The 24,213-nt window shown below is 43.6% G+C and overlaps 1 protein-coding gene across 3 annotated transcripts in view; it reads left to right on the top strand.

Moving 5' to 3' along the window:
- The window catches only part of cdk14 (cyclin dependent kinase 14), a 212,768-nt gene that overhangs the window by 154,052 nt on the left and 34,503 nt on the right, over nt 1-24,213 (top strand). For 2 of the 3 annotated variants that reach the window (XM_068324827.1, XM_068324829.1), the window contains one exon: nt 1,991-2,139. In XM_068324827.1, the coding sequence (XP_068180928.1) occupies nt 1,991-2,106 (116 nt within the window). In that variant the 3' untranslated portion in view covers nt 2,107-2,139. Of the gene's footprint in view, nt 1-1,990; nt 2,140-18,417; nt 18,600-24,213 lie in introns of those variants that run through there. The other variant, XM_068324828.1, reaches the window with a different exon arrangement.

The raw sequence follows: 24,213 nt of genomic DNA, 5'->3' as shown, positions 1-24,213 counted from the left end.
TTTCTTTTTGCACATACGTGCCACACGAACCACCAAAGCCACTGAGGGAAGAGTGGGAACCATTTAAAACAGCTTCATAGAATGAGGAAAGGAGTGAATATTCAGTGTGTGTGTGTGTGTGTGTGTGTGTGTGTGTGTGTGTGTGTGTGTGTGTGTGTGTGTGTGTGTGTGTGTGTGTGTGTGTGTGTGAGTGTGTGCGTGCGTGCAAACTTCTGTGGGGGAAGGACGTGTCACACGTATGTAAATGTGGACTGGAATGGGAGATAAAGAACTGGCTAATTACTTAAGCTGTGAGTATCTGACTTCTTCTGCGGCGTGTAATCGTGTTCCTGCACCATCAAACACTGGAGCCCAATGAAAGAGCCAGTGAAAGCTCTCTGTACAAACCACAATACCAGATCAACTTTTATTAATGCCTTGTGTTGTCCCTGTAGGGAGGAACAGCGTACATCTATACCCGCCCTATTGTCGTGTGTTTTGATGGCTTTATCCAGACATTAGCAGACAGAACATTACTGTGAACAATAGCAGAATTATTGAGACAATAGAGTTCATGAGTTGCTCTGACTGTCTGGAGTGGGTGTGGTGTCTTCAACTTGATTTTGGTGACAGTTATTGGGGATCCAGGAGGGTGAGATGTGAACTCACTGTTTGGTAAAAATGACATGGATGGGAAACAAAGAAAGTATTTAGAAACCTTTGTCCTTATAAGTCATAGCAGAGAATTTAGACATCCGTGAGGAGGAGCCATTGAATTCCTCGCATTGAGTCACTGCTGGAAACCCTCAGTTGATCTGGTTATCAATGTTTAGTTAGTGGGGAAAGTCAAAGGTGATGCCTCTAATCCACCATTTTTATGTTAAGCATTGATTTTGCATATTCAAGCCTTAATTTTTTTAAATCATGAGAAGGAGGGGAGAAGGAGGGGAGAAGGAGCCACTGCCGCCCCTCCTGAGGGGCGGCAGTGGCTCAGTGGTAAAGCGGGCGGTAGAGCAGGTCGTCCTATGATTTGAGATCGGCGGTTCGATTCCCGCTCCCGCCCCCCAAAAAATACCCGGAGGTGAGCTAACAGTGGGAGGTGTCAGCTCATCTCCGGAGCACTGCCGAGGCACCCTTGAGCAAGGTGCCGTCCCATTTACAAATTGCTCATTTGAGGCGCACCAAGAAGGAGCTGCCTGCCACTCTACCTCCCCTGCATGCCTACAGGTCCCTTTGTGTGTGTGTGTGATACAGGGGCCTGTACTCACATATATGTATGCATGCGTTTGTAATCAGTAGCTAGAGTGTGCTCTCTTAATTTCCCTTCGGGGATCAAACCAGTATATAAAATTAAATTAAATTTTAAAAAAAGGAGTCTGCTGTAGAGGAGGCAGGAAGTGTAGGAGAGAGTGTGGTGGAAGGCCAAAGGGCCACGGGCAGGAATGAAACCCACAACCACCGTAAGCATCAGTGTGTCCCCACATGGGGGCATGTACGCCCCCCTCAAGCACAGTTTCTGATTGTTGTTGTGTTTTCATTCCTTTTGACATTCCTTGTGTAACATACAGATAAGACAATAATCACAAAAATATTAAAACTTAACTATAAGTACAGTGCAGATTTTTGGTACACAGTCATGTGATACTGTACGCGCATTCTATTGGCTGACAGCATCCTGAAGTGTGCTCAGTTCCGTGATTCTCAGACTTACGTGAGTTTGCGGAATTTGTTAATTGCATGTGGTTCCTGGAACGCATTAACCGCAAGGAATAAGGGATCACTGTATTTAATAAGCACTTACCAAAACACTTAATATAGAATAATTTAATTTGAAAACTGGTGTGTAACTCCTAATCTGATCAATGTTTATATCTAAATGTTTTGATTAATCTCTTAAAATGTAAGTATTCCCTTTCTGATCCCTGTCTCTGTGTTGAACGACTCTCTCTGAAGTGTTCTCCTTCCTGTCAGCCTACAGACGTCTAATGGCCTCCCGTCTTCTCCCCTGCAGTGTCTTCTATCTTCACTGTACAAAATGTCAAGCTGCAGACGGAGAGTGGGGACAGCATTCAGGTGTGTGCACGAAGGAACAGCCACGGGAAGGCGTCCTCTGGCAGCAAAAACTGAGCTGGCAGCTAACTGCACTCGACTGCCTGACAGGTACGTGTTCACTCGCCTGCACGAAGAGCTCAGCAGCAGCCTGCAAGTCCACACTCTGTAGCCTGCATCACCTCCTCTCTGGTTTCTTTTCCTTTCTATGTTTTCTTGAGCTCTGACATTGAAGCTGTGAATTGTAGCTGTGTCCATTAATCAGTTGGTTCTGTCGCATGTCGAAGTGTTTTTGGGTAATGAGCTGAAGACCAAACAATCAGATCACAACTCATTCACGACACAGCACATTTTATGCAAATATGATGTAGATGGACACATAGGGGCCCATATTTTTCTGCTTCTCCTGTAGAACATTTTTTATGTATATTTTAATTTCACCATATAACAAATTTGGATGTGTGGAAAATCCATCCAAATTTGTGTAGCATGTGGTGTGGTATGTGGAGGACGCCATCCTCCACATGCCACACCGAGCCCATTCGCATCTGGACAAGGAAAGCGGCACTGTGAGGATCCTTTTTCTGGATTTTTCAAGTGCCTTTAACACCGTCCAGCCCTGTATACTACAGGAAAAACTCCTACAAATGCGAGTGGACTCCGGCGTGGTTGCTTGGATCCAAGACTACCTCAATGACAGACCACAGTTCGTCAGGCTAAAGGACGCCACGTACAGCAAAAACAACACAAACACTGTAGACATTTCACTATACCCATACTTAACCACGCCTGTGTATTTATTTTATTTCTATGCCTGTTTATGATTTTCTATTTAAATATTCTTGATGGGTTATTTATTACTCTTTCTATTTGATTTACACTACGTTCTATGTGCTGGTGCTTTCTGTGTGCTTTTTCTGTGTTTTGTGTACTTACTGTGCTGTGTGCGACGGAGAAATTAATTTCCCTGATGGAACCTCCTCAAGGGATAAATAAAGTTATACTCTACTCTCTTCTCAACTCTAAAATATATTTATATAAGCAGGAAATATAATTGTTTTATAAGTGTTTTTTGAGTTTGTTCACTGTAATTTATATATTTCCATACATAAATAGATGCATCTAACTTTTACATTGGCTGTGTTCCATCCACCAGAGGGCAGTAACGAGCTGATTCTTTGGACAGTAACCATAGTATTATATTAGAATAACCTACCTAATAGTTACAAAGTGAAATCCGAGGCGATGATGTTCTCAGTGGGGTTCTGTGGTTCCACTGATAAATCAAGACGTAGAGTTTCATCACTTTTTTAGTGATATTAGAAATTTTTGATACTAGAAACATTGACGGTGTATAGTTTTAAACCATAAAATATCTCTGTTTTACTGTTGAGGACACTCTGATGACCGAGTCTGAGGTCCTGATGTGTATTTGATCATCAGCTGCTCGGTCCATCCAGCCGTCAGACTGACAACTCTCTTCCTCCTGCCAGCGTCTAGAACACTGACGCCATGAGATCTGTGCTGTCTGCACCGAAGCAGAGAACGCCGTAAAAGACGGAGGAATGGCTTTGAGGGGCCAAAGCAGGCCGTCCCATTCTTTAGAGATGGAGTCTCATTCACTGCTCAGATAAAGCAGCGCTATTTACATGTAATAAGAGGTGCAGAGGCCAGGCATGAGGATAATAGGTGGCCTAATGATGGACTCAGGATTGCAGCGCTGCTGCCAGATTATATCTATAATGACTGACAGGTGTAAAGACACATGAATATCCACATCAGACAGCATGTGTTCTCCAGATGTAGAGTTGTTTCTTAAAACTGTGTCTGAATGCTGTGTATCTACTATTCTGGTCAAGCACAGAAAAAGTGTGTGTGTACATCTATAGGCTTGTGGTGTTACGATGTGTGCATGTGTGTGTTTGTGTGTGTGTGTGTGTGTGTGTGTGTGGAGGGTGGAAGTCACCCTACTGAGAGTGCTGTGTCCTCTCAGCTGCCACATTTACATTGAAATCAGCCCCTTTGTCCGGGGCGTCCTAAAGCCTGACAGGCTGGGAGAGCCTCGCTGATAGCAGCCTAATCCCTGTGCACATGTTCACATGAATACTCTGACAAATTACACTAAAACATGCCCACAGCCTTTCATATGTTCCCACCGACATAACTCATGCAAATATTTGAACTGGTCTTACCACGAAGTCCTCGTGCTTCAACTCAGTTCGGAAATTTAAATATGGCTTTCTGTCAAAGACTTGGAAACTAGAGTCTAGTCTTTATCTACAGTCTTTATTTTGGGTGTTTTTAAGCAGTGGCTCAGGTAATTTTACCTGAAAAGAGAAAATAGCATACATACATAACCCTGCACAGTATAACCTGTGATATTTTCATCTATGATAATTGGTGGCTTTGGTAGTTTGTCAGCAGGATTAGATAGACATTATAGACTTACTTCCGTTAAATGCCATTGAATTTGATTTTACCAGATGAGGTAAGCAGACCTGGTTTCTGAGCAGAATAACTCCATGGTTTCTTCACAGATTTCAGTGAAAACAGACAGGTAGCTGTTATCCTCAGGTAGAGGTGATTAGAGTTTCAGATGATATCAACAGCATTTATGTGTTGATTTCACAGAGAAATGTAGGAAAATATGTCTGTTGTCGCTCAAAATAAAACCAACCAACTAACAAACAGATGGTTGGAAACATAACCTTTATATAATGAGCACAAAGAAACCACATCCATTATTTAATGTATGCTTAACCTGAGCTATTAGTTAAAAGCGCTGCTTTTCGTGGGATAGACGTAAAAGAGGTGAGGAGAAGGAAAACAGGGGAAGGAGACGGGGTTTCTTTTTGTCGTGGCATTGTTGTATTATTTATAGGAGGTGGTGGAGGCAGGCCGCTTCAGACGGAGCTCAGCAAAGGACTGGAGCAGCCCCTTTCTCTTTTGTGGGTCTATTCCCAGTGGGCAGGCTTTGTGCTGGCTGGACGGCCTTCTTTGAGGAAACCCGGGCAGCTATTGAGCCCGGAGTGAAGGCCGGGCCTGATTCGTTCTCACCGAGACACGGCAACACTACAGCACGACAATGTCTGTCACCACTGAGGCCAGAGAGGAAAATAAAAGGACGGAGTGACAGAAGATGAGGAAAATAGTGGGAGTGTTTGATTTTGTCAGGAAGGAGGACAAAAGAGGAACCCAAGAAGAAATGGAGAGAGCGGGGTAGGGAGAAGAAGAAAGTGGGGAAAAGGCAGGTCTCATTTACAGTGTTGTACCACATTCTACTATGTTTATTCATGATTCTACATTATTCACAAGATTAGCTGATGCAACTTGGTGGCGAGGGTAGGCAATGCCCCCCCCCCCCCATCAATCCAGTCGGTGACCACACAGTTCAGCTGAGAGTCTCAACAAGTGGGAGACAGCTGCCCTCTCTCTGAGCCTCAACACCCCTCATTGGTTCTCTGAGCCATGGGCTTGGAGAGCAGCGCTCAGTCAGAATACATAACACACCATAAAACATTGATTCAATCAGGGAGCAAAAAGCAACATGAAAGAAGTCAAAATCAACAGCGCAGTGCCAAAACCCAAACACCAATTTAGTTGTGTTTTAAAAGGAAATCTTCAGAGGCTTGAAAAACTTTTGCAGATCTATACCGAGACATGATCTGTGGATACGTGCGGGATGTTGTCGACCCTGGTGTTATTCTCTTTTATCTCTTAGATTTAGCTCATTTTTATTTGAGGGATCAGAAAGCTGCACCAATCGATACCTGAGATGAACAATGAAGTGAGTAATGAGGTGCAACGACACGCCCTCAGGGGTAAACCCTCAGGGATAAACCCTCAGGGTCAAACCCTCTGAGATGACCGCTGCTGTTCCTGCATCTTTACAAGCAGTTTAGCATCTTTCAGATTTCTTTGGTTTTTAGCCTGTTTTGAGTGAACAATGGTCCCCAACCCCTGGGCTGTGGACTAGTACTGGTCAGTAGGTCAGTCGGTACCGGGCCACACCTAAAGAATCCATTATTTCTGTTTTATTATCTGATTCTGAACGATGTTTTTGGAAAACTCTCCTCCACATCTCCACATCTGTCTATGAGTCACTGTTGATTCTTGTGGAGAGGCTTGCCTCAGTCACATGCCTACCGTCTTAAAGGGGCCGCTCCGGCCGCTAATACAGAATACATTACTGCTAAATTAAAACTCTCAAGCTAGCAGAACCAACAAGAAACAAACGTCTGGAAAGCTTCTTTGCACAGAATAACCTAAGACTACAAAGAAAGAGAAAGCTGCTAAATAACAGTTTTTTTGCTGGTCGTGTCATTTTATTTTGTTTTATTTATTTACCAGACCTTAAAGGACGGTCCGTGAAAATATTGTCTGACGTTGAACTGGTCCTTGGCACAGAAAAGGTTGTGAACCACTGCTTTAGAGGAACTCCTCAGCACATGTGCACGACTGGAAAATGCTGGAGAAAAGAGAGCATTTAACCGCGTAGAAGTACTTTTGACAAGACGCAGATTCAGTATTGATGCATGAACAAGGTTTGTCCTCCTCCAGATCGAGAATCATTGAAAATAATGCATTAAATAACCAGTTTGAAGTCTTTTCTTTGAATTCAAGGCAAATTTTTGCAATGATTGGACAAGTTGTTGTCATGACAACATGTAAATGTCTGAGTCTGATCTGGATCCAAATATTATTCTGGACCTACAGAGCCGCCATAATGTTTCATTAATAGGAAGCATGAAGAATTAACGCCTTTGTGATAACAAATGAACATGATGTAGACTGCAGTGACGATGGAACTGAAATGTGCTGAGATTTCATACATTGTCAAATCCAACAGATCTTCAAAAAATACAGAGCAAGATTCTGAAGAAAACCATTTAAAAAAAATTAATAACAAGCCAATGAGATTAATGTGATTCCAGATTCTAGGGTGAAGTTTTCATTATCCAGAATTCAGTGATGGGAACCAAACACCATGGGACGGTTCCTGTTTGGCACCTTGTTCAGAAAACTGGAAACATGGTCGAGTTTGAGATCAGAGACATGTAGGCCCCGTCCACACGATGCCGGAATTTTTTCAAAACGGAATTTTTTGAAAACGCATTGAAAACGATTCGCTACCACACAACATTTGCACAACAGCATTTTCAAAAAAATCTACGTCCACACGTAAACGCATCAGTGCGTTGATCAACACGTGTAGAAGCAAAACAACTCAGAGAACAATAGGAGAGAGGACCGGGACGTGCAGAAATTCACGGTGTTCGTCCTGTAGGAGAACCTCCATCACAGAGTTCTCCCACCAGCAGAGAGCGCGACCCAGAACTGGCGTTGGCGTCTTTGGCGAGGAATGTGAATGAATGAATGAATGAATGAATAAATACATATATAAACTTTATGACACATGAAGAAAGAGACAGAGGAACAAATATTTAAGTGCAAAGCATGTTTATCAACGTATCTTCGACGTGGAGCTGTTATAAATCAGAAAATAGCCTGTTTTAGCTCCGTTTGTACATGTAGATTTGGGGCACATGCATGACGTCACAGCGGTTTTGGTCCCAGGTACACGCCCCCCGGGTAAAAAAAAGTTGCGGATGCACCGTCCACACGACGACACAGACCCAGCGTTATCAAAAAAATCCATCTTGGCCAGCGTTTTCAAAAAGTTGTGTTTTCGTTCCGGATATCTGCGTTGTCATGTGGAAGGAAGGCGTAAAATGCAACAAAAAAGTTGCGTTTTCAAAAAAAGTTCCATCATGACAGATTTTTTTGAAAGTGCAACTTTTTGAAAACACATCAAAAGCGATTTGCGTCCACACGACACCGTTTTCAAAAAAATCTCCATCCACAAGTAAACGCATCAGTGCATTCACGAAGACGGCTATAGGCTATAAGCATGCCAAACCATGTGGTGGCAGTATTGAGTCAAATTTTATCCAATAGAAATCCTCCGTGTTTTTGTTGTAACAAAACGCCTGCAAGAATGCTGCCATCAACAAGGTTCGTACATCCATCATGTTTGTACACACGGGCCCATAAATATGACGTCATAGCGGTTTTCGTCGCAGGCAAAACGTCAGCATCCACACGACAATGCAGACCCAGCGTTTTTTTAAAAATACACTTTGGCCAGCGTTTTCAAAAAGTTGCGTTTTCGTTCCGGATATCTGTGTTGTCGTGTGGACAGAAGGCCTAAACGCAACAAAAAAGTTGAGTTTTCAAAAAGTTCTGGCATCGTGTGGACGGGCCCTTTGTTTCTGCACCTTTATGTCCTACAAAACGATGCATGTTGCCTTACATCGCTTACCATTGGGGTATCTGCTAATGAATACCCTTTGTTAGTCATGTCCCTCTCGGTCAGTGGTCCCCAACCCCCGACTGTGGACCGATCCCAGTCCGTGGGTCATTCGGTCAGAAAGAATCCAGAATATCCATTATTTCTGTTTCATTTTTGATCTGATTCTGAACAATGGTTTGTTTTAAATGAGTGGTTTCTCTCCTCCACATCTGTCTATGAGTCACTCTTGACGCTTGTGGCGATGCTTGCCTCGGTCACATGACTACCTTCTTAAAGAGGCCTCTCCTTCAGAATACATTATCCCTATTGTGAAATTCCAAAGATACCAAAAACAAAAACAACAAAAAAAATATTTTAAAAAGAGTCAGAAGAGGAACCTACAATTTCAAATAAAAAGAAAACTACAAAATACCAGTTTTTATGCTGGTCGTGTCATTTTATTTTGTTGTATTTACCCACCACACCTTAAAGGCTGGTCCTTGAAAACATTGCCTCACGTTAAACTGGTCTGCTTTAGGTGGACACCTACCAAAACAGTGACACACTTGATCCCCATATGTTGATTTCCCTTTAACAGAAGCTGCTCAAACTGTTCTCAAGCAGACCTTGTGGTGGGCTGGAATGTGAGGGAGGCATCCTGTTACTTGTTAGCCTGTTTAACTCATGAACAACATATTTTATTCTTTATTTATTCTTTATTTATTCTACATCAAATCAAAGTGTCTTTTTCAATGAATCAATCAATCAATCAACTTCTATTTATGTAGCGCGTAATCACATCTGAAGATATTTCAAGGCACTTAACAGACAGAAAGCCAACAATGTCCTCCAGAGCAAGCATATGCAACAGTGGCAGGGAAAAACTCCCTCATTGAGGAAGAAACTCCAGGCAGGTCCCAGGCTCTAGAGGGCGGTCATCCGCCTTGACCTGTTGGTTGGGAAAAAGAAATACACTGTGGACAGAGATAGGTCAAGGAAAAGAGACAGGGAGAGATAGATAGAGAGTGGCAGATAGGCCAGATTGAGTTTAATGTCCATAGTGAATAGTGATTTTTGTGATGGTGTCACGTGGACGAGGGCCGGTCTCTGAGCTGTTACGGGTCATGTGGTTGGGTTTCAGACAAAGCAGCGGTCTTTCTGCTCTGTGTCTGTGCAGTCAGCCATCACAGGTCTGCGACGGGACAGTCTGGCCCTGAAGCATCATGGTGTCACTTTGAAGATAACAGCTGCAGGCGAAGCCAGACGGCAGTCCAGAATGTGAAGGTGCCAACTATTTATCTAAACACACACACTCATTTTTGGGGATGAATTTAGGGGGAATCTTCAGAGCCGTGCAGTCATTTCTCTTGAAAGTAAAAGCACGTTTTGTCTCCTGGTGCTTTTCTACCCTGGGTTCTCTCTAACAAAACCATTTGTGTCCAAAACCTACAAAGTCAGCGGGCCAGAATAGAATATTTTTGGCTCTTTAACAGGAAGAAACAGATTTATGCCATCCACAAAACTACCCATCTGATAGTTTTCTAGGTAGAGGACAAAGTAGTTTTAAAGTATATCCCTGCTGTGAGCCGGAGGGGGGAAATAGGAGGTGTCGGGGGGAGGATAACCGGAGGCGTAGCCTTGAGAAATGGAGAGCCTTCAGTGAAATCAGCCAGTCTTCCTCTCCTAATGCCTCTTCTAACTTTACAGCGTCAGTGTCTGCCAGTAATGTGGGCTTTCATTTCATCTTATCCTCTTGGAAAAGCCTGGTGACGGCACCAGATCCAACCTGCAGCTCCACAGAACCTGTTAGAAAACGTCTGCAGTCACTCTGCACCCCTGTTTACCTTCTTTACCATTTATCAGACTTCTACAGACGGGTTTCATAATGATGTGAGCGTACAGGGAGTAGAGCAGCAGTTAAGTGTCATATTTCATGTGAACAGATTCATGTTATGTGTGCGTCTCACTTCTAAAACACTGCCTTGGGTTCATATTAAATGTGATGCGTCTCTGCGGTTTACATCAGTCTCACTGCACACTTTACCTCAATCACATCTGCTATTTGTCAAAACCATGGAAACACCCATATTTCTGATCATTATGTCAGTCTGATATTTAATAAAATAACAAGTACAATAGTATTTGCACTCAGCTGAGTTCAATTAATCTAATGTGCATGATCTTCATCAGGTCTGAAACCAATGATATAAATAATGAAGGTATGAAGGGTGTGAAGATTGATATGGATGGATTCATAGCAAGTTGCCATCCGTTTGCAGTCTGTTAAAGATGTCTGTGGATAGAGATGGAGCCTATAGGTAGTCCTCAAGATATGAACATTCAACCAAGAAAATTTGTAGATAAGAACGTCGCACCACCACATCCAACTACTGCAGTTCCTCTTTTTGCCACAATCCCCACCAGACAGCGTAACATTAACACCCCATACATTCAGATGTCACGTCATGTTAACATGACTCATCAAATCTCAGACTAAGTGAACAGCTTGCTCTGATATCAGACTTCATGTGGTCTTTTCTTCTTTCCTGATGGCATCATCTGCAGCGTTTAGTTCTTTTCTCCATGTCTCTGTGAACTTCTGAGCAGGAAACAAACCCACAATGCATTCTGTCTCCATGTTGGAGACGTTCACCAACATGGAGACTGAAGGTCAAGTTCAGGTTGAAAGTTAGAGGAGTAGAGACTATAAGACAACCTGTAAGAAAACTGTCACTACCTGACGGTTAGTTCACTTTTTTTTTTTTAAATTATTGACGGGGTCGTCCTTCTTTAGGAACTAAAAGAAGTAGGAAACAATGTTTGCTGGGTTAAGGTTTCTGCCTGGAAGCATTAACTGACGCTAATGCTGAACTCTGAATGTTTTACTATTTGATATCAACTATTGGTCAAGTTAATTGAGAAACTTAATGGAATTAAACAGTAATCAAACATAAAGTGTCATGTTGGAGTTTGGGTTAGCAGGAAGCGCATCAGCGTGATAGTAAAAGCAACAACTCTCCGAATAAAACAGAAAGCAGGAGCATGTTTATTATTATTAGTAGTAGTAGTAGTAGTAGTAGTAGTAGTATTACTATTTAATTCTCTCTGCATGGGGATGATTTACAGGATGGTGATTTAATATGATGAAGCCTGCAGCGTCAGAAGAGGAGAGAATGATGGGAGGGGAATCAGATGACGTCCAGGATTAAACTAAGACAGCAGATGAGGAGCTGTTTTGATGGATGGATGGATGATGGATGGATGGATGGATGGATGAATGGATAGATAGATAGATAGATAGATAGATAGATAGATAGATAGATAGATAGATAGATAGATAGATACTTTATTAATCCCATAGGAAATTGCACGTATCCACTGCTCAGGCATTACATAATGAATAAATACTGGATAAACATCAGGAGAAAAAGAAACACTGACATCACAGGACATACCACAAGACATACACTACACTAACAGACACATGCAGCACTAACAGGACATATACTAAACTAAAACTAAAATATAAACGGTATAAAATTAAATAAAATAACATAAATAAAAATAAAAAGTGAACCGCGTGCTGACCTCAAAGTAGAGTTGAGTTGAGCAAATGAGGGTGAATGAAATTATACGCACTAAAAGAAGAAGAAGCACTGATCTCATGTGTATATTAGCCACCGGGCTGACTTGTAGGCCCGTCATCACCACATGGCATCTATCTGTACATTTCTGCTAATGGAATCCGTCAGATGTACAGACTAAAACCTTTCAGTTCTTCTCTGCTGTTTGTTAAAATGAAAAATATATTGAGTATCTGCACACATTTATTCTTCTAAGAGGAAGTAAAAAACTGGGAGAGGTGGCCGTCCCCAAACAGCTGTCAACAAATCTCAGCTCTGGAGGTTGTTTTCCAGACTCAGACACGATGCTTTTCCACTCCATCTCTTCGTCTCCCTTTCTTTTCTCCTCCTCCTCTCTCCTACACCATATGGCTCTCTCTAATGAGCATTGTAAATGTAGCTCCATCCTTTTTTGTTTCTCCAAAAGGAAAAGAAAAACCAATTCTCTCTTATGTGGTGCAGCCAGCAGCTCCTCAGCAGAGGCAGATCTGCAGTTTCTCGTCTCAACCGAGTGAATTAGTGTCAAATTAAGTATGCTAATTACTTAGACTTTGTCAGTCTGTGGTTTGAGGCATCGTTGGATAATGAGGGATTGTCCAAATTTTCATTCACGTACTGCATGTACTGTATGTCGCTTCCATCCACCTGTCGTATCCGTTTTGCATAGAATGAGCGGCAGAGAAAAAGATAAGTGCAAACGTTTTACTGACGTCTGTATGCACCAGTCCCACGAACAGGCCTCCAGTAGGGCACACCAGTTGAAATGTAGACTCGTCTACTCACTGAACAAATTTCAACATGATTGCAGACAGCTTTGCGGTGATGTGACCCACTTTCTGTTTGTATTTTTCTGGCTGCTTTGTCAGAGTCAGATCTTTATCTTCAATAAAGGACTTGAGTGCTCCTGATAATACGGCGGCACTACCGAAGCCTTTCACTATCATTTAAGTCCAGACCTGCAGCTGACAGAAATGACACCATCAACAAAATCCTTCCTTCATGTTACCTTGATGGATCGAAAAGTTGGCCTTTATCGGCTGGAGGTCAATGACCGTCTACGTTCTACATTCTGAATTCTGCTTTTTAAGTTCTACATTCTGTGTTCTGCATTCTACATTTTATATTCTTCATTCTATGTTCTAAATTCTACCTTCTATATTCCACATCTCAGAGAAAAGAAATAAGACTCTATACCAGCAGGGGCCAGTGTTCTGTAAAAATCATTTCCTGTCTTGTGTTTGGAATAAAACATTGAGAACTTTGTTCTGCTTCTGCCGTTTAGTCTTTAGCTGACCAATCAGAGAGATTTCCCTCAATAAAAGGCTAGAGACATAAAATGACATAAACAGACAAAAACAAACCGAACAAATATGACTCATGCCACGTCAATGGAACAATGGTATCACCAATTTTCTGACATTGGCCAGCTTTTCGTCCATGTGTCAAAATCAAGGCCCGAGGTCCAAATGTGGCCCACCACCAGATTTTATGTGGCCCCCAAGCGCATAAAAGTTTAGTGTCCAAAAATGAATAGGTCCAAAGTGCTTTGACTGGAAACTACATTATCCACAATGCAGTAATTCAGTCAATTTAAACTCTGACAAAAACATTTTGAACAAAGTTAATGTCCTAACTTGTGTTTGATGTTATTTTTCTTTATTCATTGATAGTTTGATCCTTGATTGATGGAGCTTTGTGGGTTTAGTAACGTGACAAATTAAAAGGGTTTATGTTAGAACAAAGAAACAAACAAATTACAGTTTGTACTTCTTCAAGTTATAAACTGTAATGTTTGTAACATGAATAAGTAATACTTTCAGCATAATGATTTCACTCCAATTGTTGGTTTGACACCCCTGTGGACCCACCACCCGCAGGGCAGACTGATGGGGTCGGGTGCGCTGCCATATGGGTGGCAGTGACGACAGGGGATCACGACGGACCAGACCCGGGCGGCAGAAGTTGGTTTTGGGGAAGTGGAATGTCACCTCACTGGCGGGGAAGGAGCCGGAACTTGTGTTGGAGGTGGAGCGCTACCAGTTGGATCTGGTGGGGCTTACCTCCACACATAGCCTCTTTTCTGGATCCAAACTCCTGGATAGAGGTTGGACCTTGTTTTACTCCGGAGTTGCGTCAGGCGTGAGGCGAAGGGCCGGTGTGGGGATACTCACAAGCCCCCGGCTGAGCGCTGCCGTATTGGAGTTTACCCCGGTGGATGAGAGGGTCGCTTCCCTACGCCTTAAGGCTGTGGGGGTGAAAACTCTGACTGTTGTTTGTGCATATGCACCAAATATCAGTTCAGAGTATTCGGCCTTCTTGGGGTCCCTAAATGGGGTCCTTGAAGGGATCCCTGCAGGGGATTCCATTGTTCTCCTTGGGGACTTCAACGCACACGTCGGCAATGATGGAGACACTTGGAGGGGCTTGATTGGGAGGAATGGCCTCCCTGATCTGAACCCGAGCGGTGTTATGTTGTTGGACTTCTGTGCTAGTCATGGATTGTTCATAACTAACACCATGTTCGAACACAAGGAAGCTCATAAGTGTACCTGGTACCAGAGCACCCTGGGTCGGAGGTCAATGATTGATCTTGTGATCGTATCATCTGATCTTCGACCGTGTGTTTTGGACACTCGGGTGAAGAGAGGGGCAGAGCTGTCAACTGATCACCACCTGGTGGTGAGTTGGGTCCGTTGCCGGAGGAAACCTTTGGATAGACCTGGTAAGCCAAAACGAGTAGTGCGGGTGAACTGGGAACGTCTGGAGGAGGACTCTGTCCGTGAGGCCTTCAATTCACACCTCTGAAGGAGCTTCTCGTCCATCCCTGTGGAGGCTGGGGGCATTGAACCTGAATGGTTGATGTTCAAAACTTCCATTGCTGAAGCTGCAGCTGAGAGCTGTGGTCTCAAGGTCTTGGGTGCCTCAAGGGGCGGTAACCCTCGAACACCGTGGTGGACCCCGGTGGTCAGGGAAGCCGTCTGACTGAAGAAGGAGGCCTTCAGGGGCATGTTGTCCCTGGGGACTCCTGAAGCAGTTGCAGGGTACCGACGGGCCAAAAGGACTGCAGCCTCGGCTGTGATGGAGGCAAAACAGAGGGTGTGGGAGGAGTTTGGAGAGGCCATGGAGAAGGACTATCGGACGGCACCAAAGTTCTGGAGGACTGTCCGACACCTCAGGAGGGAGAAACGGGGAACCATCCAAGCTGTATACAGCAAAGATGGGACACTGTTGACTTCAACTGAGGAGGTTGTCGGTCGGTGGAAGGAACACTTTGAGGAACTCCTGAATCAAACTACCCCAACTGACCCGTCCTCTGTTGCAGAGGCAGAGCTGGAGGATGATGGGGGATTAGAGTCAATCTCTCGGGGCGAAGTCACCGAGGTAGTTAAACAACTGCACGGTGGCAAAGCCCCGGGTGTTGATGAGAGTCGCCCGGAAATGCTGAAGGCTCTGGGTGTTGAGGGGCTGTCGTGGATGACACGCCTCTTTAACATTGCGTGGAAGTCTGGGACAGTGCCGAAAGAGTGGCAGACTGGGGTGGTGGTTCCTCTTTTTAAAAAGGGGGACCAGAGGGTGTGTGCCAATTACAGGGGCATCACACTCCTCAGCCTCCCTGGGAAAGTTTACTCCAAGGTGCTGGAAAGGAGGGTCCGGCCGATTGTCGATTGAGGAGGAACAATGTGGGTTCCGTCCTGGTCGTGGAACAACGGACCAGCTTTTTACTCTCACAGGGATCCTAGAGGGGGCTTGGGAGTATGTCCATCCAGTCTACATGTGGTTTGTAGACTTGGAGAAGGCATATGATCGTGTCCCCAGGGATATACTGCGTGGGAAGTACTGCGGGAGTATGGGGTGAGGGGGCCTCTCCTCAGGGCCATCCAATCCCTGTACGCCCAAAGTGAGAGCTGGGTTCGGATTCTCGGCAGTAAGTCGAACTTGTTCCGAGTAGCTGTTGGCCTTCGCCAGGGCTGCGCTTTATCACCAATTCTGTTTGTGATTTTCATGGACAGGATATCGAGGCGTAGTCGTGGTGAGGAGGCTTTACAGTTTGGTGGCCTGAGGATTGCATCACTGCTTTTTGCAGATGATGTGGTCCTGTTTGCGTCATCAGCCTGTGACCTGCAGTGCTCACTGGTCCGGTTTGCAGCCGAGTGTGAAGCGGCGGGGATGAGGATTAGCACCTCCAAATGTGAGGCCATGGTCTCAGCAGGAAACCGGTGGAATGCCTTCTCCAAGTCCGGAATGAGGTCCTTCCACAAGTGAAGGAGTTTAAGTATCTTGGGGTCCTGTTCACGAGTGAGGGAATAATGGAGCGTGAGATAGGATGGAGAATTGGGGCAGCAGGAGCGGTATTGCAGTTGCTTTACCGCACTGTTGTCACAAAGAGGGAGCTAAGCCGAGAGGCAAAGCTCTCCATCTACCGTTCAATCTTCGTTCCTACCCTCACCTATGGTCATGAGCGATGGGTCATGACCGAAAGAACGAGATCGCGGATACAAGCGGCTGAAATGGGCTTTCTCAGGCGGATAGCTGGTGTCTCCCTTAGAGATAAGGTGAGAAACACTGCTGTTCGCGAGGGGCTCAGAGTAGAGCCGCTGCTCCTTCGCGTGGAAAGGAGTCAGTTGAGGTGGTTTGGGCATCTGGTGCAGATGCCTCAGGGACGCCTCCCTAGGGAGGTGTTTCTGGCACGTCCAGCTGGGAGGAGACCTCGGGGCAGACCCAGGACCAGGTGGAGGGATTATATCTCAACACTGGCCTGGGAACACCTTGGGATCCCCCAGACAGAGCTGGTGGATGTGGCCGGGGAAAGGGAAGTTTGGGGCTCCCTGTTGAAGCTGCTGTCCCCGCGACCCGACTACGGATAAGCGGTGGAAGATGAAGATGGATGTTGGTTTGACAAAACAGAAACTAGTTTCTTTCTTGATTACCTCAAACATAAATAAGAAAATAAAACATTTCTACACTAAGGCCCCGTCCACACGATTGTGGATTTTTTCAAAAACGGAACTTTTTAAAAACGTATTGAAAACGATTCGCGTCCAACGGCAGCGTTTTTAAAAAAATCTCCGTCCACACGTAAACGCACCAGTGCGTTTTTGAAGATGGCTGTAAGCATGCCAAACCATGTGGTGGCAGTATTGAGTCAAATTTGATCCAATAGGAATCCTCCGTGTTTTGTTGTCACAACACACGGGCCCATAAATATGACGTCACAGTGGTTTTCGTCACAGGTAAGATGTCAGCGTTTTTAATCAGTTGATACACCATCCACACGACAAATCAGACCCAGTGTTTTTAAAAAAATCCACCTCGACCATCATTTTTGTTCCAGACATCTCTGTTGACGTGTGGACGGAAGGCGTAAACGCAACAGAAAAGTTGCATTTTCAAAAAATCCGTCGTCGTGTGGAATAAAAAAAATACTTTTCAGAAACTGGATTTACATAATTGATTTCAGCACAGCCGGAGCACCTATTTTAGCACCCAAACCAGTGTTGTAGCTTCATCAATAACAAATCATCAGGTCACATTATTTTTTTCAATAATGAAAGTGGAAAATTAACATATTTCCTAAAATAGAATTTTTATGTTTCTATATTTTGTTTGTAATCTGAAATTACAGTTGAGGTCATGCATCGTTTTCATGCATATGCTGATGCATGTAGATGCATGCATGCGTGCACACAGACACACACACGCATACACACACACACACACACACACATACACACACACACACACATACACACACACACACACACACATAGAGGTATAAAGATAAGGATGCTCATAAATATTCAGAGCCTCTCGCTGCTTGTTATCCAAACATCTACTTTTACCCTCTGAGAAAATGGTCCTGCCTCTTCCTGCCATGTTTGCCTCACACACACACACACACACACACACACACACACACACACACACACACACACACACACACACACACACACACACACACACACACACACACACACACACACACACACACACACACACACACACACACACACATAGTGTGTGAGAACGTGATTCTCCCTCAAGACCCACTGATTCTGTGTGGACCATAGGCAGACTCATTTTACCATAGAGATCAGATTTAGAATCCAAGAAGAAGATTGTAATTAATCATCAGGAATGCCTCTGAGGATGGAGGAACCCATCAGTGTGTTAGTGTGTGTGTGTGTGTGTGTGTGTGTGTGTGTGTGTGTGTGTGTGTGTGTGTGTGTGTGTGTGTGTGTGTGTGTGTGTGTGTGTGTGTGTGTGTGTGTGTGTGTGTGTGTGTGTGTGTGTGTGTGTGCAGTACCAGTGTTCACTTGTGTGTAGACTTGTTCAGTATTATGCATACATATCAGTGTGTCACTTTGGAGCCCATCCTGGATAGAACACAGAGTTAACTGGATTCAGAGGATCAGACCCTCAGGTCATCCCCAATGTTTATTAATCACACACTGATTTTTATTTTCATGGTTGCAGGGGGGACAGATCCAACACTGGCCTTGGTGTCTGGAGAAAGGTCAGACGTCATCCAAAATCAAAATGGTTAAACTCTTAATGTGTTCTACAAGTACCTCAGATTACGATGGGATTAAAATAAAGTGACCTACAATAGGCTGTCATTGTTACCTCTAAATAAAGAGTTTGAAGGGGTGTCATCATCTGTTAAATTCCATAGATGACCACGGATTATATATTTTAGTGTTCTTTAATATTTCTAATTATTATTTTGTCTTAATTTGCCCCACAAGGAAGATTCATGATGATTATTCACAATTAATTTAAAGATAATCTGTTGTTGGTCTGCACAGTACATTTATTTTATCTTTATTAACAAGTGTTGTCTTTCAAGTTCCGTTTTGACTATGGGATTCTGGGGGTTGTTACAGGTTTTCAAGCAAATACTCTCTTTTCCTGAATTTGTGATTGGGATTATCAGTTAAAGACGGGGTGCTATGTTTTTGTTGTGTGTGTTTTCTGCCACACTTCATCCACTGCATTGTCACACACTCCACACACTGGCTTGTTTGGTCCAGCTGTCTCTTCAGAGTTCTGAACATGTTGCCTGTCCTCATCCTGCTCTCCCAGATTTGAAAAAGTTCTACTTTCTCTTTCGGGACAGTTTTCAGATGGATAACTTAATCAAGGACATTGATTGTTGCTTTGACCAGATGATGTTGCTGTTCCAGCAGACTTGTGACCCACCAGGCGGACAAAGCAGCAGTAGAGGAGATGATGGTGATGGTCTCGTCTGCAGCCATCTCACGCTGGTTGTTGGCTCCAGCCTGGGGGTCTTTTGACTACACTGGACTAGATTTATTTTCCCAGAGTTCATCAGGATCAGGGAGTCAGCGTGGGACTGACCCTATCAGAACGGGACATGACCCACAAATTATACTCTCACCGGGGAGTCTGCGTGTTAGCAGTAATCTGCAGCGGTCTATATGTGAGTGGCCTGGCAGCACTGGGCCCATTATCCGGGAGTGTGCTCTTATTCCAGGTCTGATACACAACGTCAGTGTGTCTGATCATGAACACAACTGACTGTTGGTGACAAATAGTGTAGAGTGTGGCTCAGAGCCCCTGGTGGTCTTCAGTCAGCAGAAGGAAGATGTGCCGGGTCCAACATGAGCATCAGATCACTTTTTAAAGTGTGTAACGCTGCAGCCAGTGATGGTAGAACGCGAGTTGTGTGCTTGGAATCTGGCAGGAATTATCTGTTTATGTCAGTACTGAAAAACAGACAGAGCTGAAGTGAGTAGAGTTGTCGCTATGGAAACGGAAAACTGGCTTGTTTCAGAACCTCGCAAATTCAAAGTTTGCAAATACATCAAGGTTGAAGCCATTGTGAGTGTCTGGTCTGAGCAGGACTTAAACTCCAGCTACACCACCCCTATGAACTTTAACTTTACTGCATTAGAGCCAAGGAATCAGATTAAATAGGATTTCCACTGAATGTTAGATCCAATTATTAGCCAGGCAGAAAATCAGTGTTCAGTATTAGTCCCATGAGACCGTGCATACTCCTGACACAGCCTGAGTTCATGTTACAGAAAGATAGATGGGCAAGACCTCCTGTAACCTCTCTACTGTCAACATAAATCAGTCTTTAATTGCAAATGAAATTGTTCACATTTAGAACATGATTGTTTGACATGTCTGTGTCGCCTCGCCCAGTCCCCAACGTGGCACCTCCCTATCTGATAACAGAATGTTTAATGTCTTACTATCTGGTTCAAGGCAGTCGTGGCTGGTTGACACCACTGCAGCAACACATTCTCCTTCACAAGAACCCCCCCCCATCCCTCCATCATCTCCTCCATTCCACTCCTCTCCACTCACTGTCATGTACTCCTCACAACCCCCCAATAGTTACTGGCTGTTTCCTGAACCTGTTTCATTGAAGTCTGACTGTTGCCCTCAATCCCTCCAACCACGGCTGTTTGGCAAGACTTCCTGTGTTTTCATTTAGTTGCCCCCCCACCCTCCACCCGCTTTTTAAAAAGCCAACTTCTATATACAAGTTTGCATGTTCACACTTATATTGAGACAGTACCAATAAATAGTTTCATATTTTGAATGTTTAGTAATTCTGTCATTATTTTTGCTTTCTATAGAAGCTAAATGTTTTGTGTTGGTTTGTGTGTACTTCAATCAATCAATCAATCAATCAACCTTTATTTATATAGCGCTTAATCACATCATCAGACATTTTGAAGCGCTTGAACAGACAGAAACCCAACAGAACCCTCCAGAGAAAGTATAAGCACCGGCGGAAAAACTACCTCATTGAGGAAGAAACTCCGGGCAGGACCCAGACCTGGGTTCCTAACCTGGGTTCGATCAAACCCTAGCGGTTCGATGAGTCGGTCTCAGGGCAGAGACCGAGGTCAAGACAAAACACCCAACACATCTTGACACATTGTGTCGGGTGTTTTTGCCAAACATACACAATCACTGTGTACGTTTGACACATTGTGTCAGTTGGTGATGACACGCCCCCATAGCCATGACTGGCTGCAGGTGATCACGCTACATCGATTAGGATACCTGTGCTACAGGGGATTTTGCGCACTCAGTAGTCAATTTATGCCTGTCATGATGGTACGTCATCTGATTGCTTTCATAATATTTTAAATCATAGTAACTATGTTGAGCAAAAATAGGAAGTGGTCGGACAAATATGTTCAACATGAATTTACATGTACTGTATAATGGAACGTGGTGGGAGTCAGTGTTCTGCATGATTTGCAATGTCAAATTGAGCAACTCTAGTTGGCAAAAATAAAGGAACACTTCCTTAAGCTGCATGGACAACAAAAGAAACAGACTATGCTGTGACATAATGACATAAGAGTAGCACTTGCCAAGGTGAAGCCACGCATATCTGAACTGGTCTCTCAATAAAAACAGCAGAAGTCACACTGATTTGCAGGTAGGTCATTTCATGTGAGTTCATGCACTGTCTTGGTTTTGTTCTTGAAAATGGTGACATCAATGCACAATTCATTAAATACACCAGTAAAACATATACTTATGTCTTAAATTTGAAAAAAATAATAATTTTTTTTTACTAAAGAAGGGTTCGGTGAGTGAGCATATGAAACTGGCAGGGTTCGGTACCTCCAACAAGGTTAAGAACCACTGACCCAGACATTGTGTTTGTGGTTGGTTCTATTTTACTTCCTGTTGGGAGTAAAATAGAACTTTGAAACTAGTGTGAGCTGGTACACATAAAATACATTATACAATAATACAAATGATTTTATCATTTATTTGCTCACTTATTTTTTGTTGTGTCCCCCTGCCCCCTCCCCCCCAAAAAAGGGAATTTGACTTAAAACAACCTGATTAAATCATTTTTTATAAAGCTGCAAAGGAAACGAAATAATTTAAAATCAGTTATCAAATTAACAATGTACATGTCATATTATAATAACAAGCTACATTTCTATCATGATTAACTGTTTAACATTTAAAAGAGCATTCTAACTTGTTACTAAACAATATGAGCATAGAGATAAAGAAATTTCCAATTTGGGCCCAAAATAAGAGACAGTCTTCTCTGGACGAGCACCTCAGTGTAGCTTATGTCATGATTTGACAAATTAAGTATTACGTGTTTTAGTGATTTTTGTACATAAAAATCAGACGTCCAGTGATCCCTTGTTACTCACGGTTAATGTGTTCCAGGAACAACCTGCAAAACTGAAATTCCATGATATAGCGACAAACTATTTATTTTATTATTTACAATAATTTAAACATTTATGAACCCTCCCCACACTGATATTAAACCACCTTCTATTTGTGTTATCTTTTCCCACACCCTCATACACTGTTTAAAACACTTTTAAGTGTTTCATTAATACACAGAAGTGCGCTGCGTTCTGTGAGTCTCCGAACGCAGCGCATTTTCGGATGCCGTGAGCCAATAGAATGCACGTATGGTATCACATGACTACCTACTAAAATTCCGCAATGAAGTGACGCCTCGCATGTTGATGCGCGAATACGCGAGGGATTACTGTATTTCAGCTACTTGAATTGCTATACCTTTATGACTATCGTTGATCTACCAGCAGAGTGTCAGAGTGTTTCTAGTCATATTGACTGGAAATCTTTCATATCCAGTGTCTGGATGTTTTCTCATGAATGCCTTTTCGTGTCGCCGCCCTGCTGGTTAACTATAGCGTGTCTGGCTTCAGTAGAGCCTGTGAGACCAGAGGGTCTCAGAGGCCTCTTTCTGCTGATCCTCTGTGGGCTAAATAGAACCAAGCACCTCCCAGCATCCCTCTCCATGTCTTCCCATGCCCCAGCAAGTCTACCCTGCTATGGGTTCACTCTCCCATAGAATCCTTTCACTCCTCAATGGGCTGAATATCCCTTTTACTGCCTTTCTCTCTAACCGGCAACCTCTCCGCCTCCTCCGTCTTTCTTCCAGCCCTCTCACCCTTCCTCCACCCCTTTCTCTATCCCTTTAGGAGTGTGTCCATGAGTTTAGAAAAGAGGGACTGATGTGTTTCTCAGTGGCTGGTCTTGTCTGAAGCATTGAGGCCATCTCTCTCCCACAGGGAATGTATTGGACGTTGTCTCAGGGAGCTTCACACTGAGCAATTTGGCTGGATCAGCTTCTAAACTTCTACCTGTCTTTCATTTCTGAGTGTGAGTGCTTCTCAACAATACGTGTACAACATGTTGTACAACACGTTTCCCACTATGTCAGTTCTGACACGTTCTTAAGACAGCAACAGAAAGTGACGTTTTGTGCATTTTGCACAATCGAAGCATCCAAACCCTTTCTGCTCATTTACACACTGGAACTTATTTTTCCCTGGTGGTAAAACTATAAATAACTTTTGGTAATAATATATATATATATATATATATATATATATATATATATATATATATATATATATATATATAAAAATTGGGGGGGGGGGTATGTTGTGCAGTAAAAAAAGCTGAGCCTTTCTTCTCTGCCATTCCTCTGTTTAATGTATGCATGTGACTGGGTGAGATGGTTGAACGCAGCGTGGTGAGCAACAAAAAGGAGATGGTGGATTGCAAGGAAGCTGTTGCATTATTCATCATGTTGGATAAGGTTTAATTAAAAGTGCTGCTCTGCATTGTGAGAGGAATGAATGTGTGTTTTGCCTCGCCTGTCGCTGCCTCATTCATGTCGGCCATGCTCGACTTATCAAAGCGGCCCCTGGCCCCTCCTCTTTGCCAGTGTAAGTTAGCATAATGCCTCAGACCAAAACCTTGTGATTAGCGGCAGAGAACGGGCGAGACTGAGCGTCGCTGTGGAAATCGGTGGCCCCCGCGAGGTTCTGCAAAGAACTCCAGGGGGACCGTAGCAGGATGAGGACGTGTCGATGCAGCGTTCCATTTTGTTCTCCTTGTAGAGCTTTTTGCTTTACTGTTGTTTGTTAAAATATAGACCCGCAAAAAAGCAAGGAAGATGAATCTGTGACAGACTTCTATTCACGCCCCTAAGACATTTGACATGACAAGAGAAATTATAGCTTTCCAGCTCGATAGAGCCTCCTGGGTCCAAACGGGTCTTACTACTGTCAGGCTGGAATGACAGGTGTATGATGAGCTGTACATCGTGTGATACATTCAGAGATGTACAACATTCACAAAAAACGGCATTATTCAAATTATTAAGTCACAAAAAATTATCCAAGTGTTGTATACTTCAAGACACGAGTTTGATCCATTCTGTGACTGATCTTGTAAGTCAACCAACATTTCCCTTTTAAAATA

This window comes from Antennarius striatus, chromosome 9 (genome assembly GCF_040054535.1).
Source record: "Antennarius striatus isolate MH-2024 chromosome 9, ASM4005453v1, whole genome shotgun sequence".
Lineage (NCBI taxonomy): Eukaryota > Metazoa > Chordata > Actinopteri > Lophiiformes > Antennariidae > Antennarius > Antennarius striatus.
Note: the sequence above shows the minus strand (reverse complement) of the source record. Positions and strands in the feature narration are given on the sequence as shown.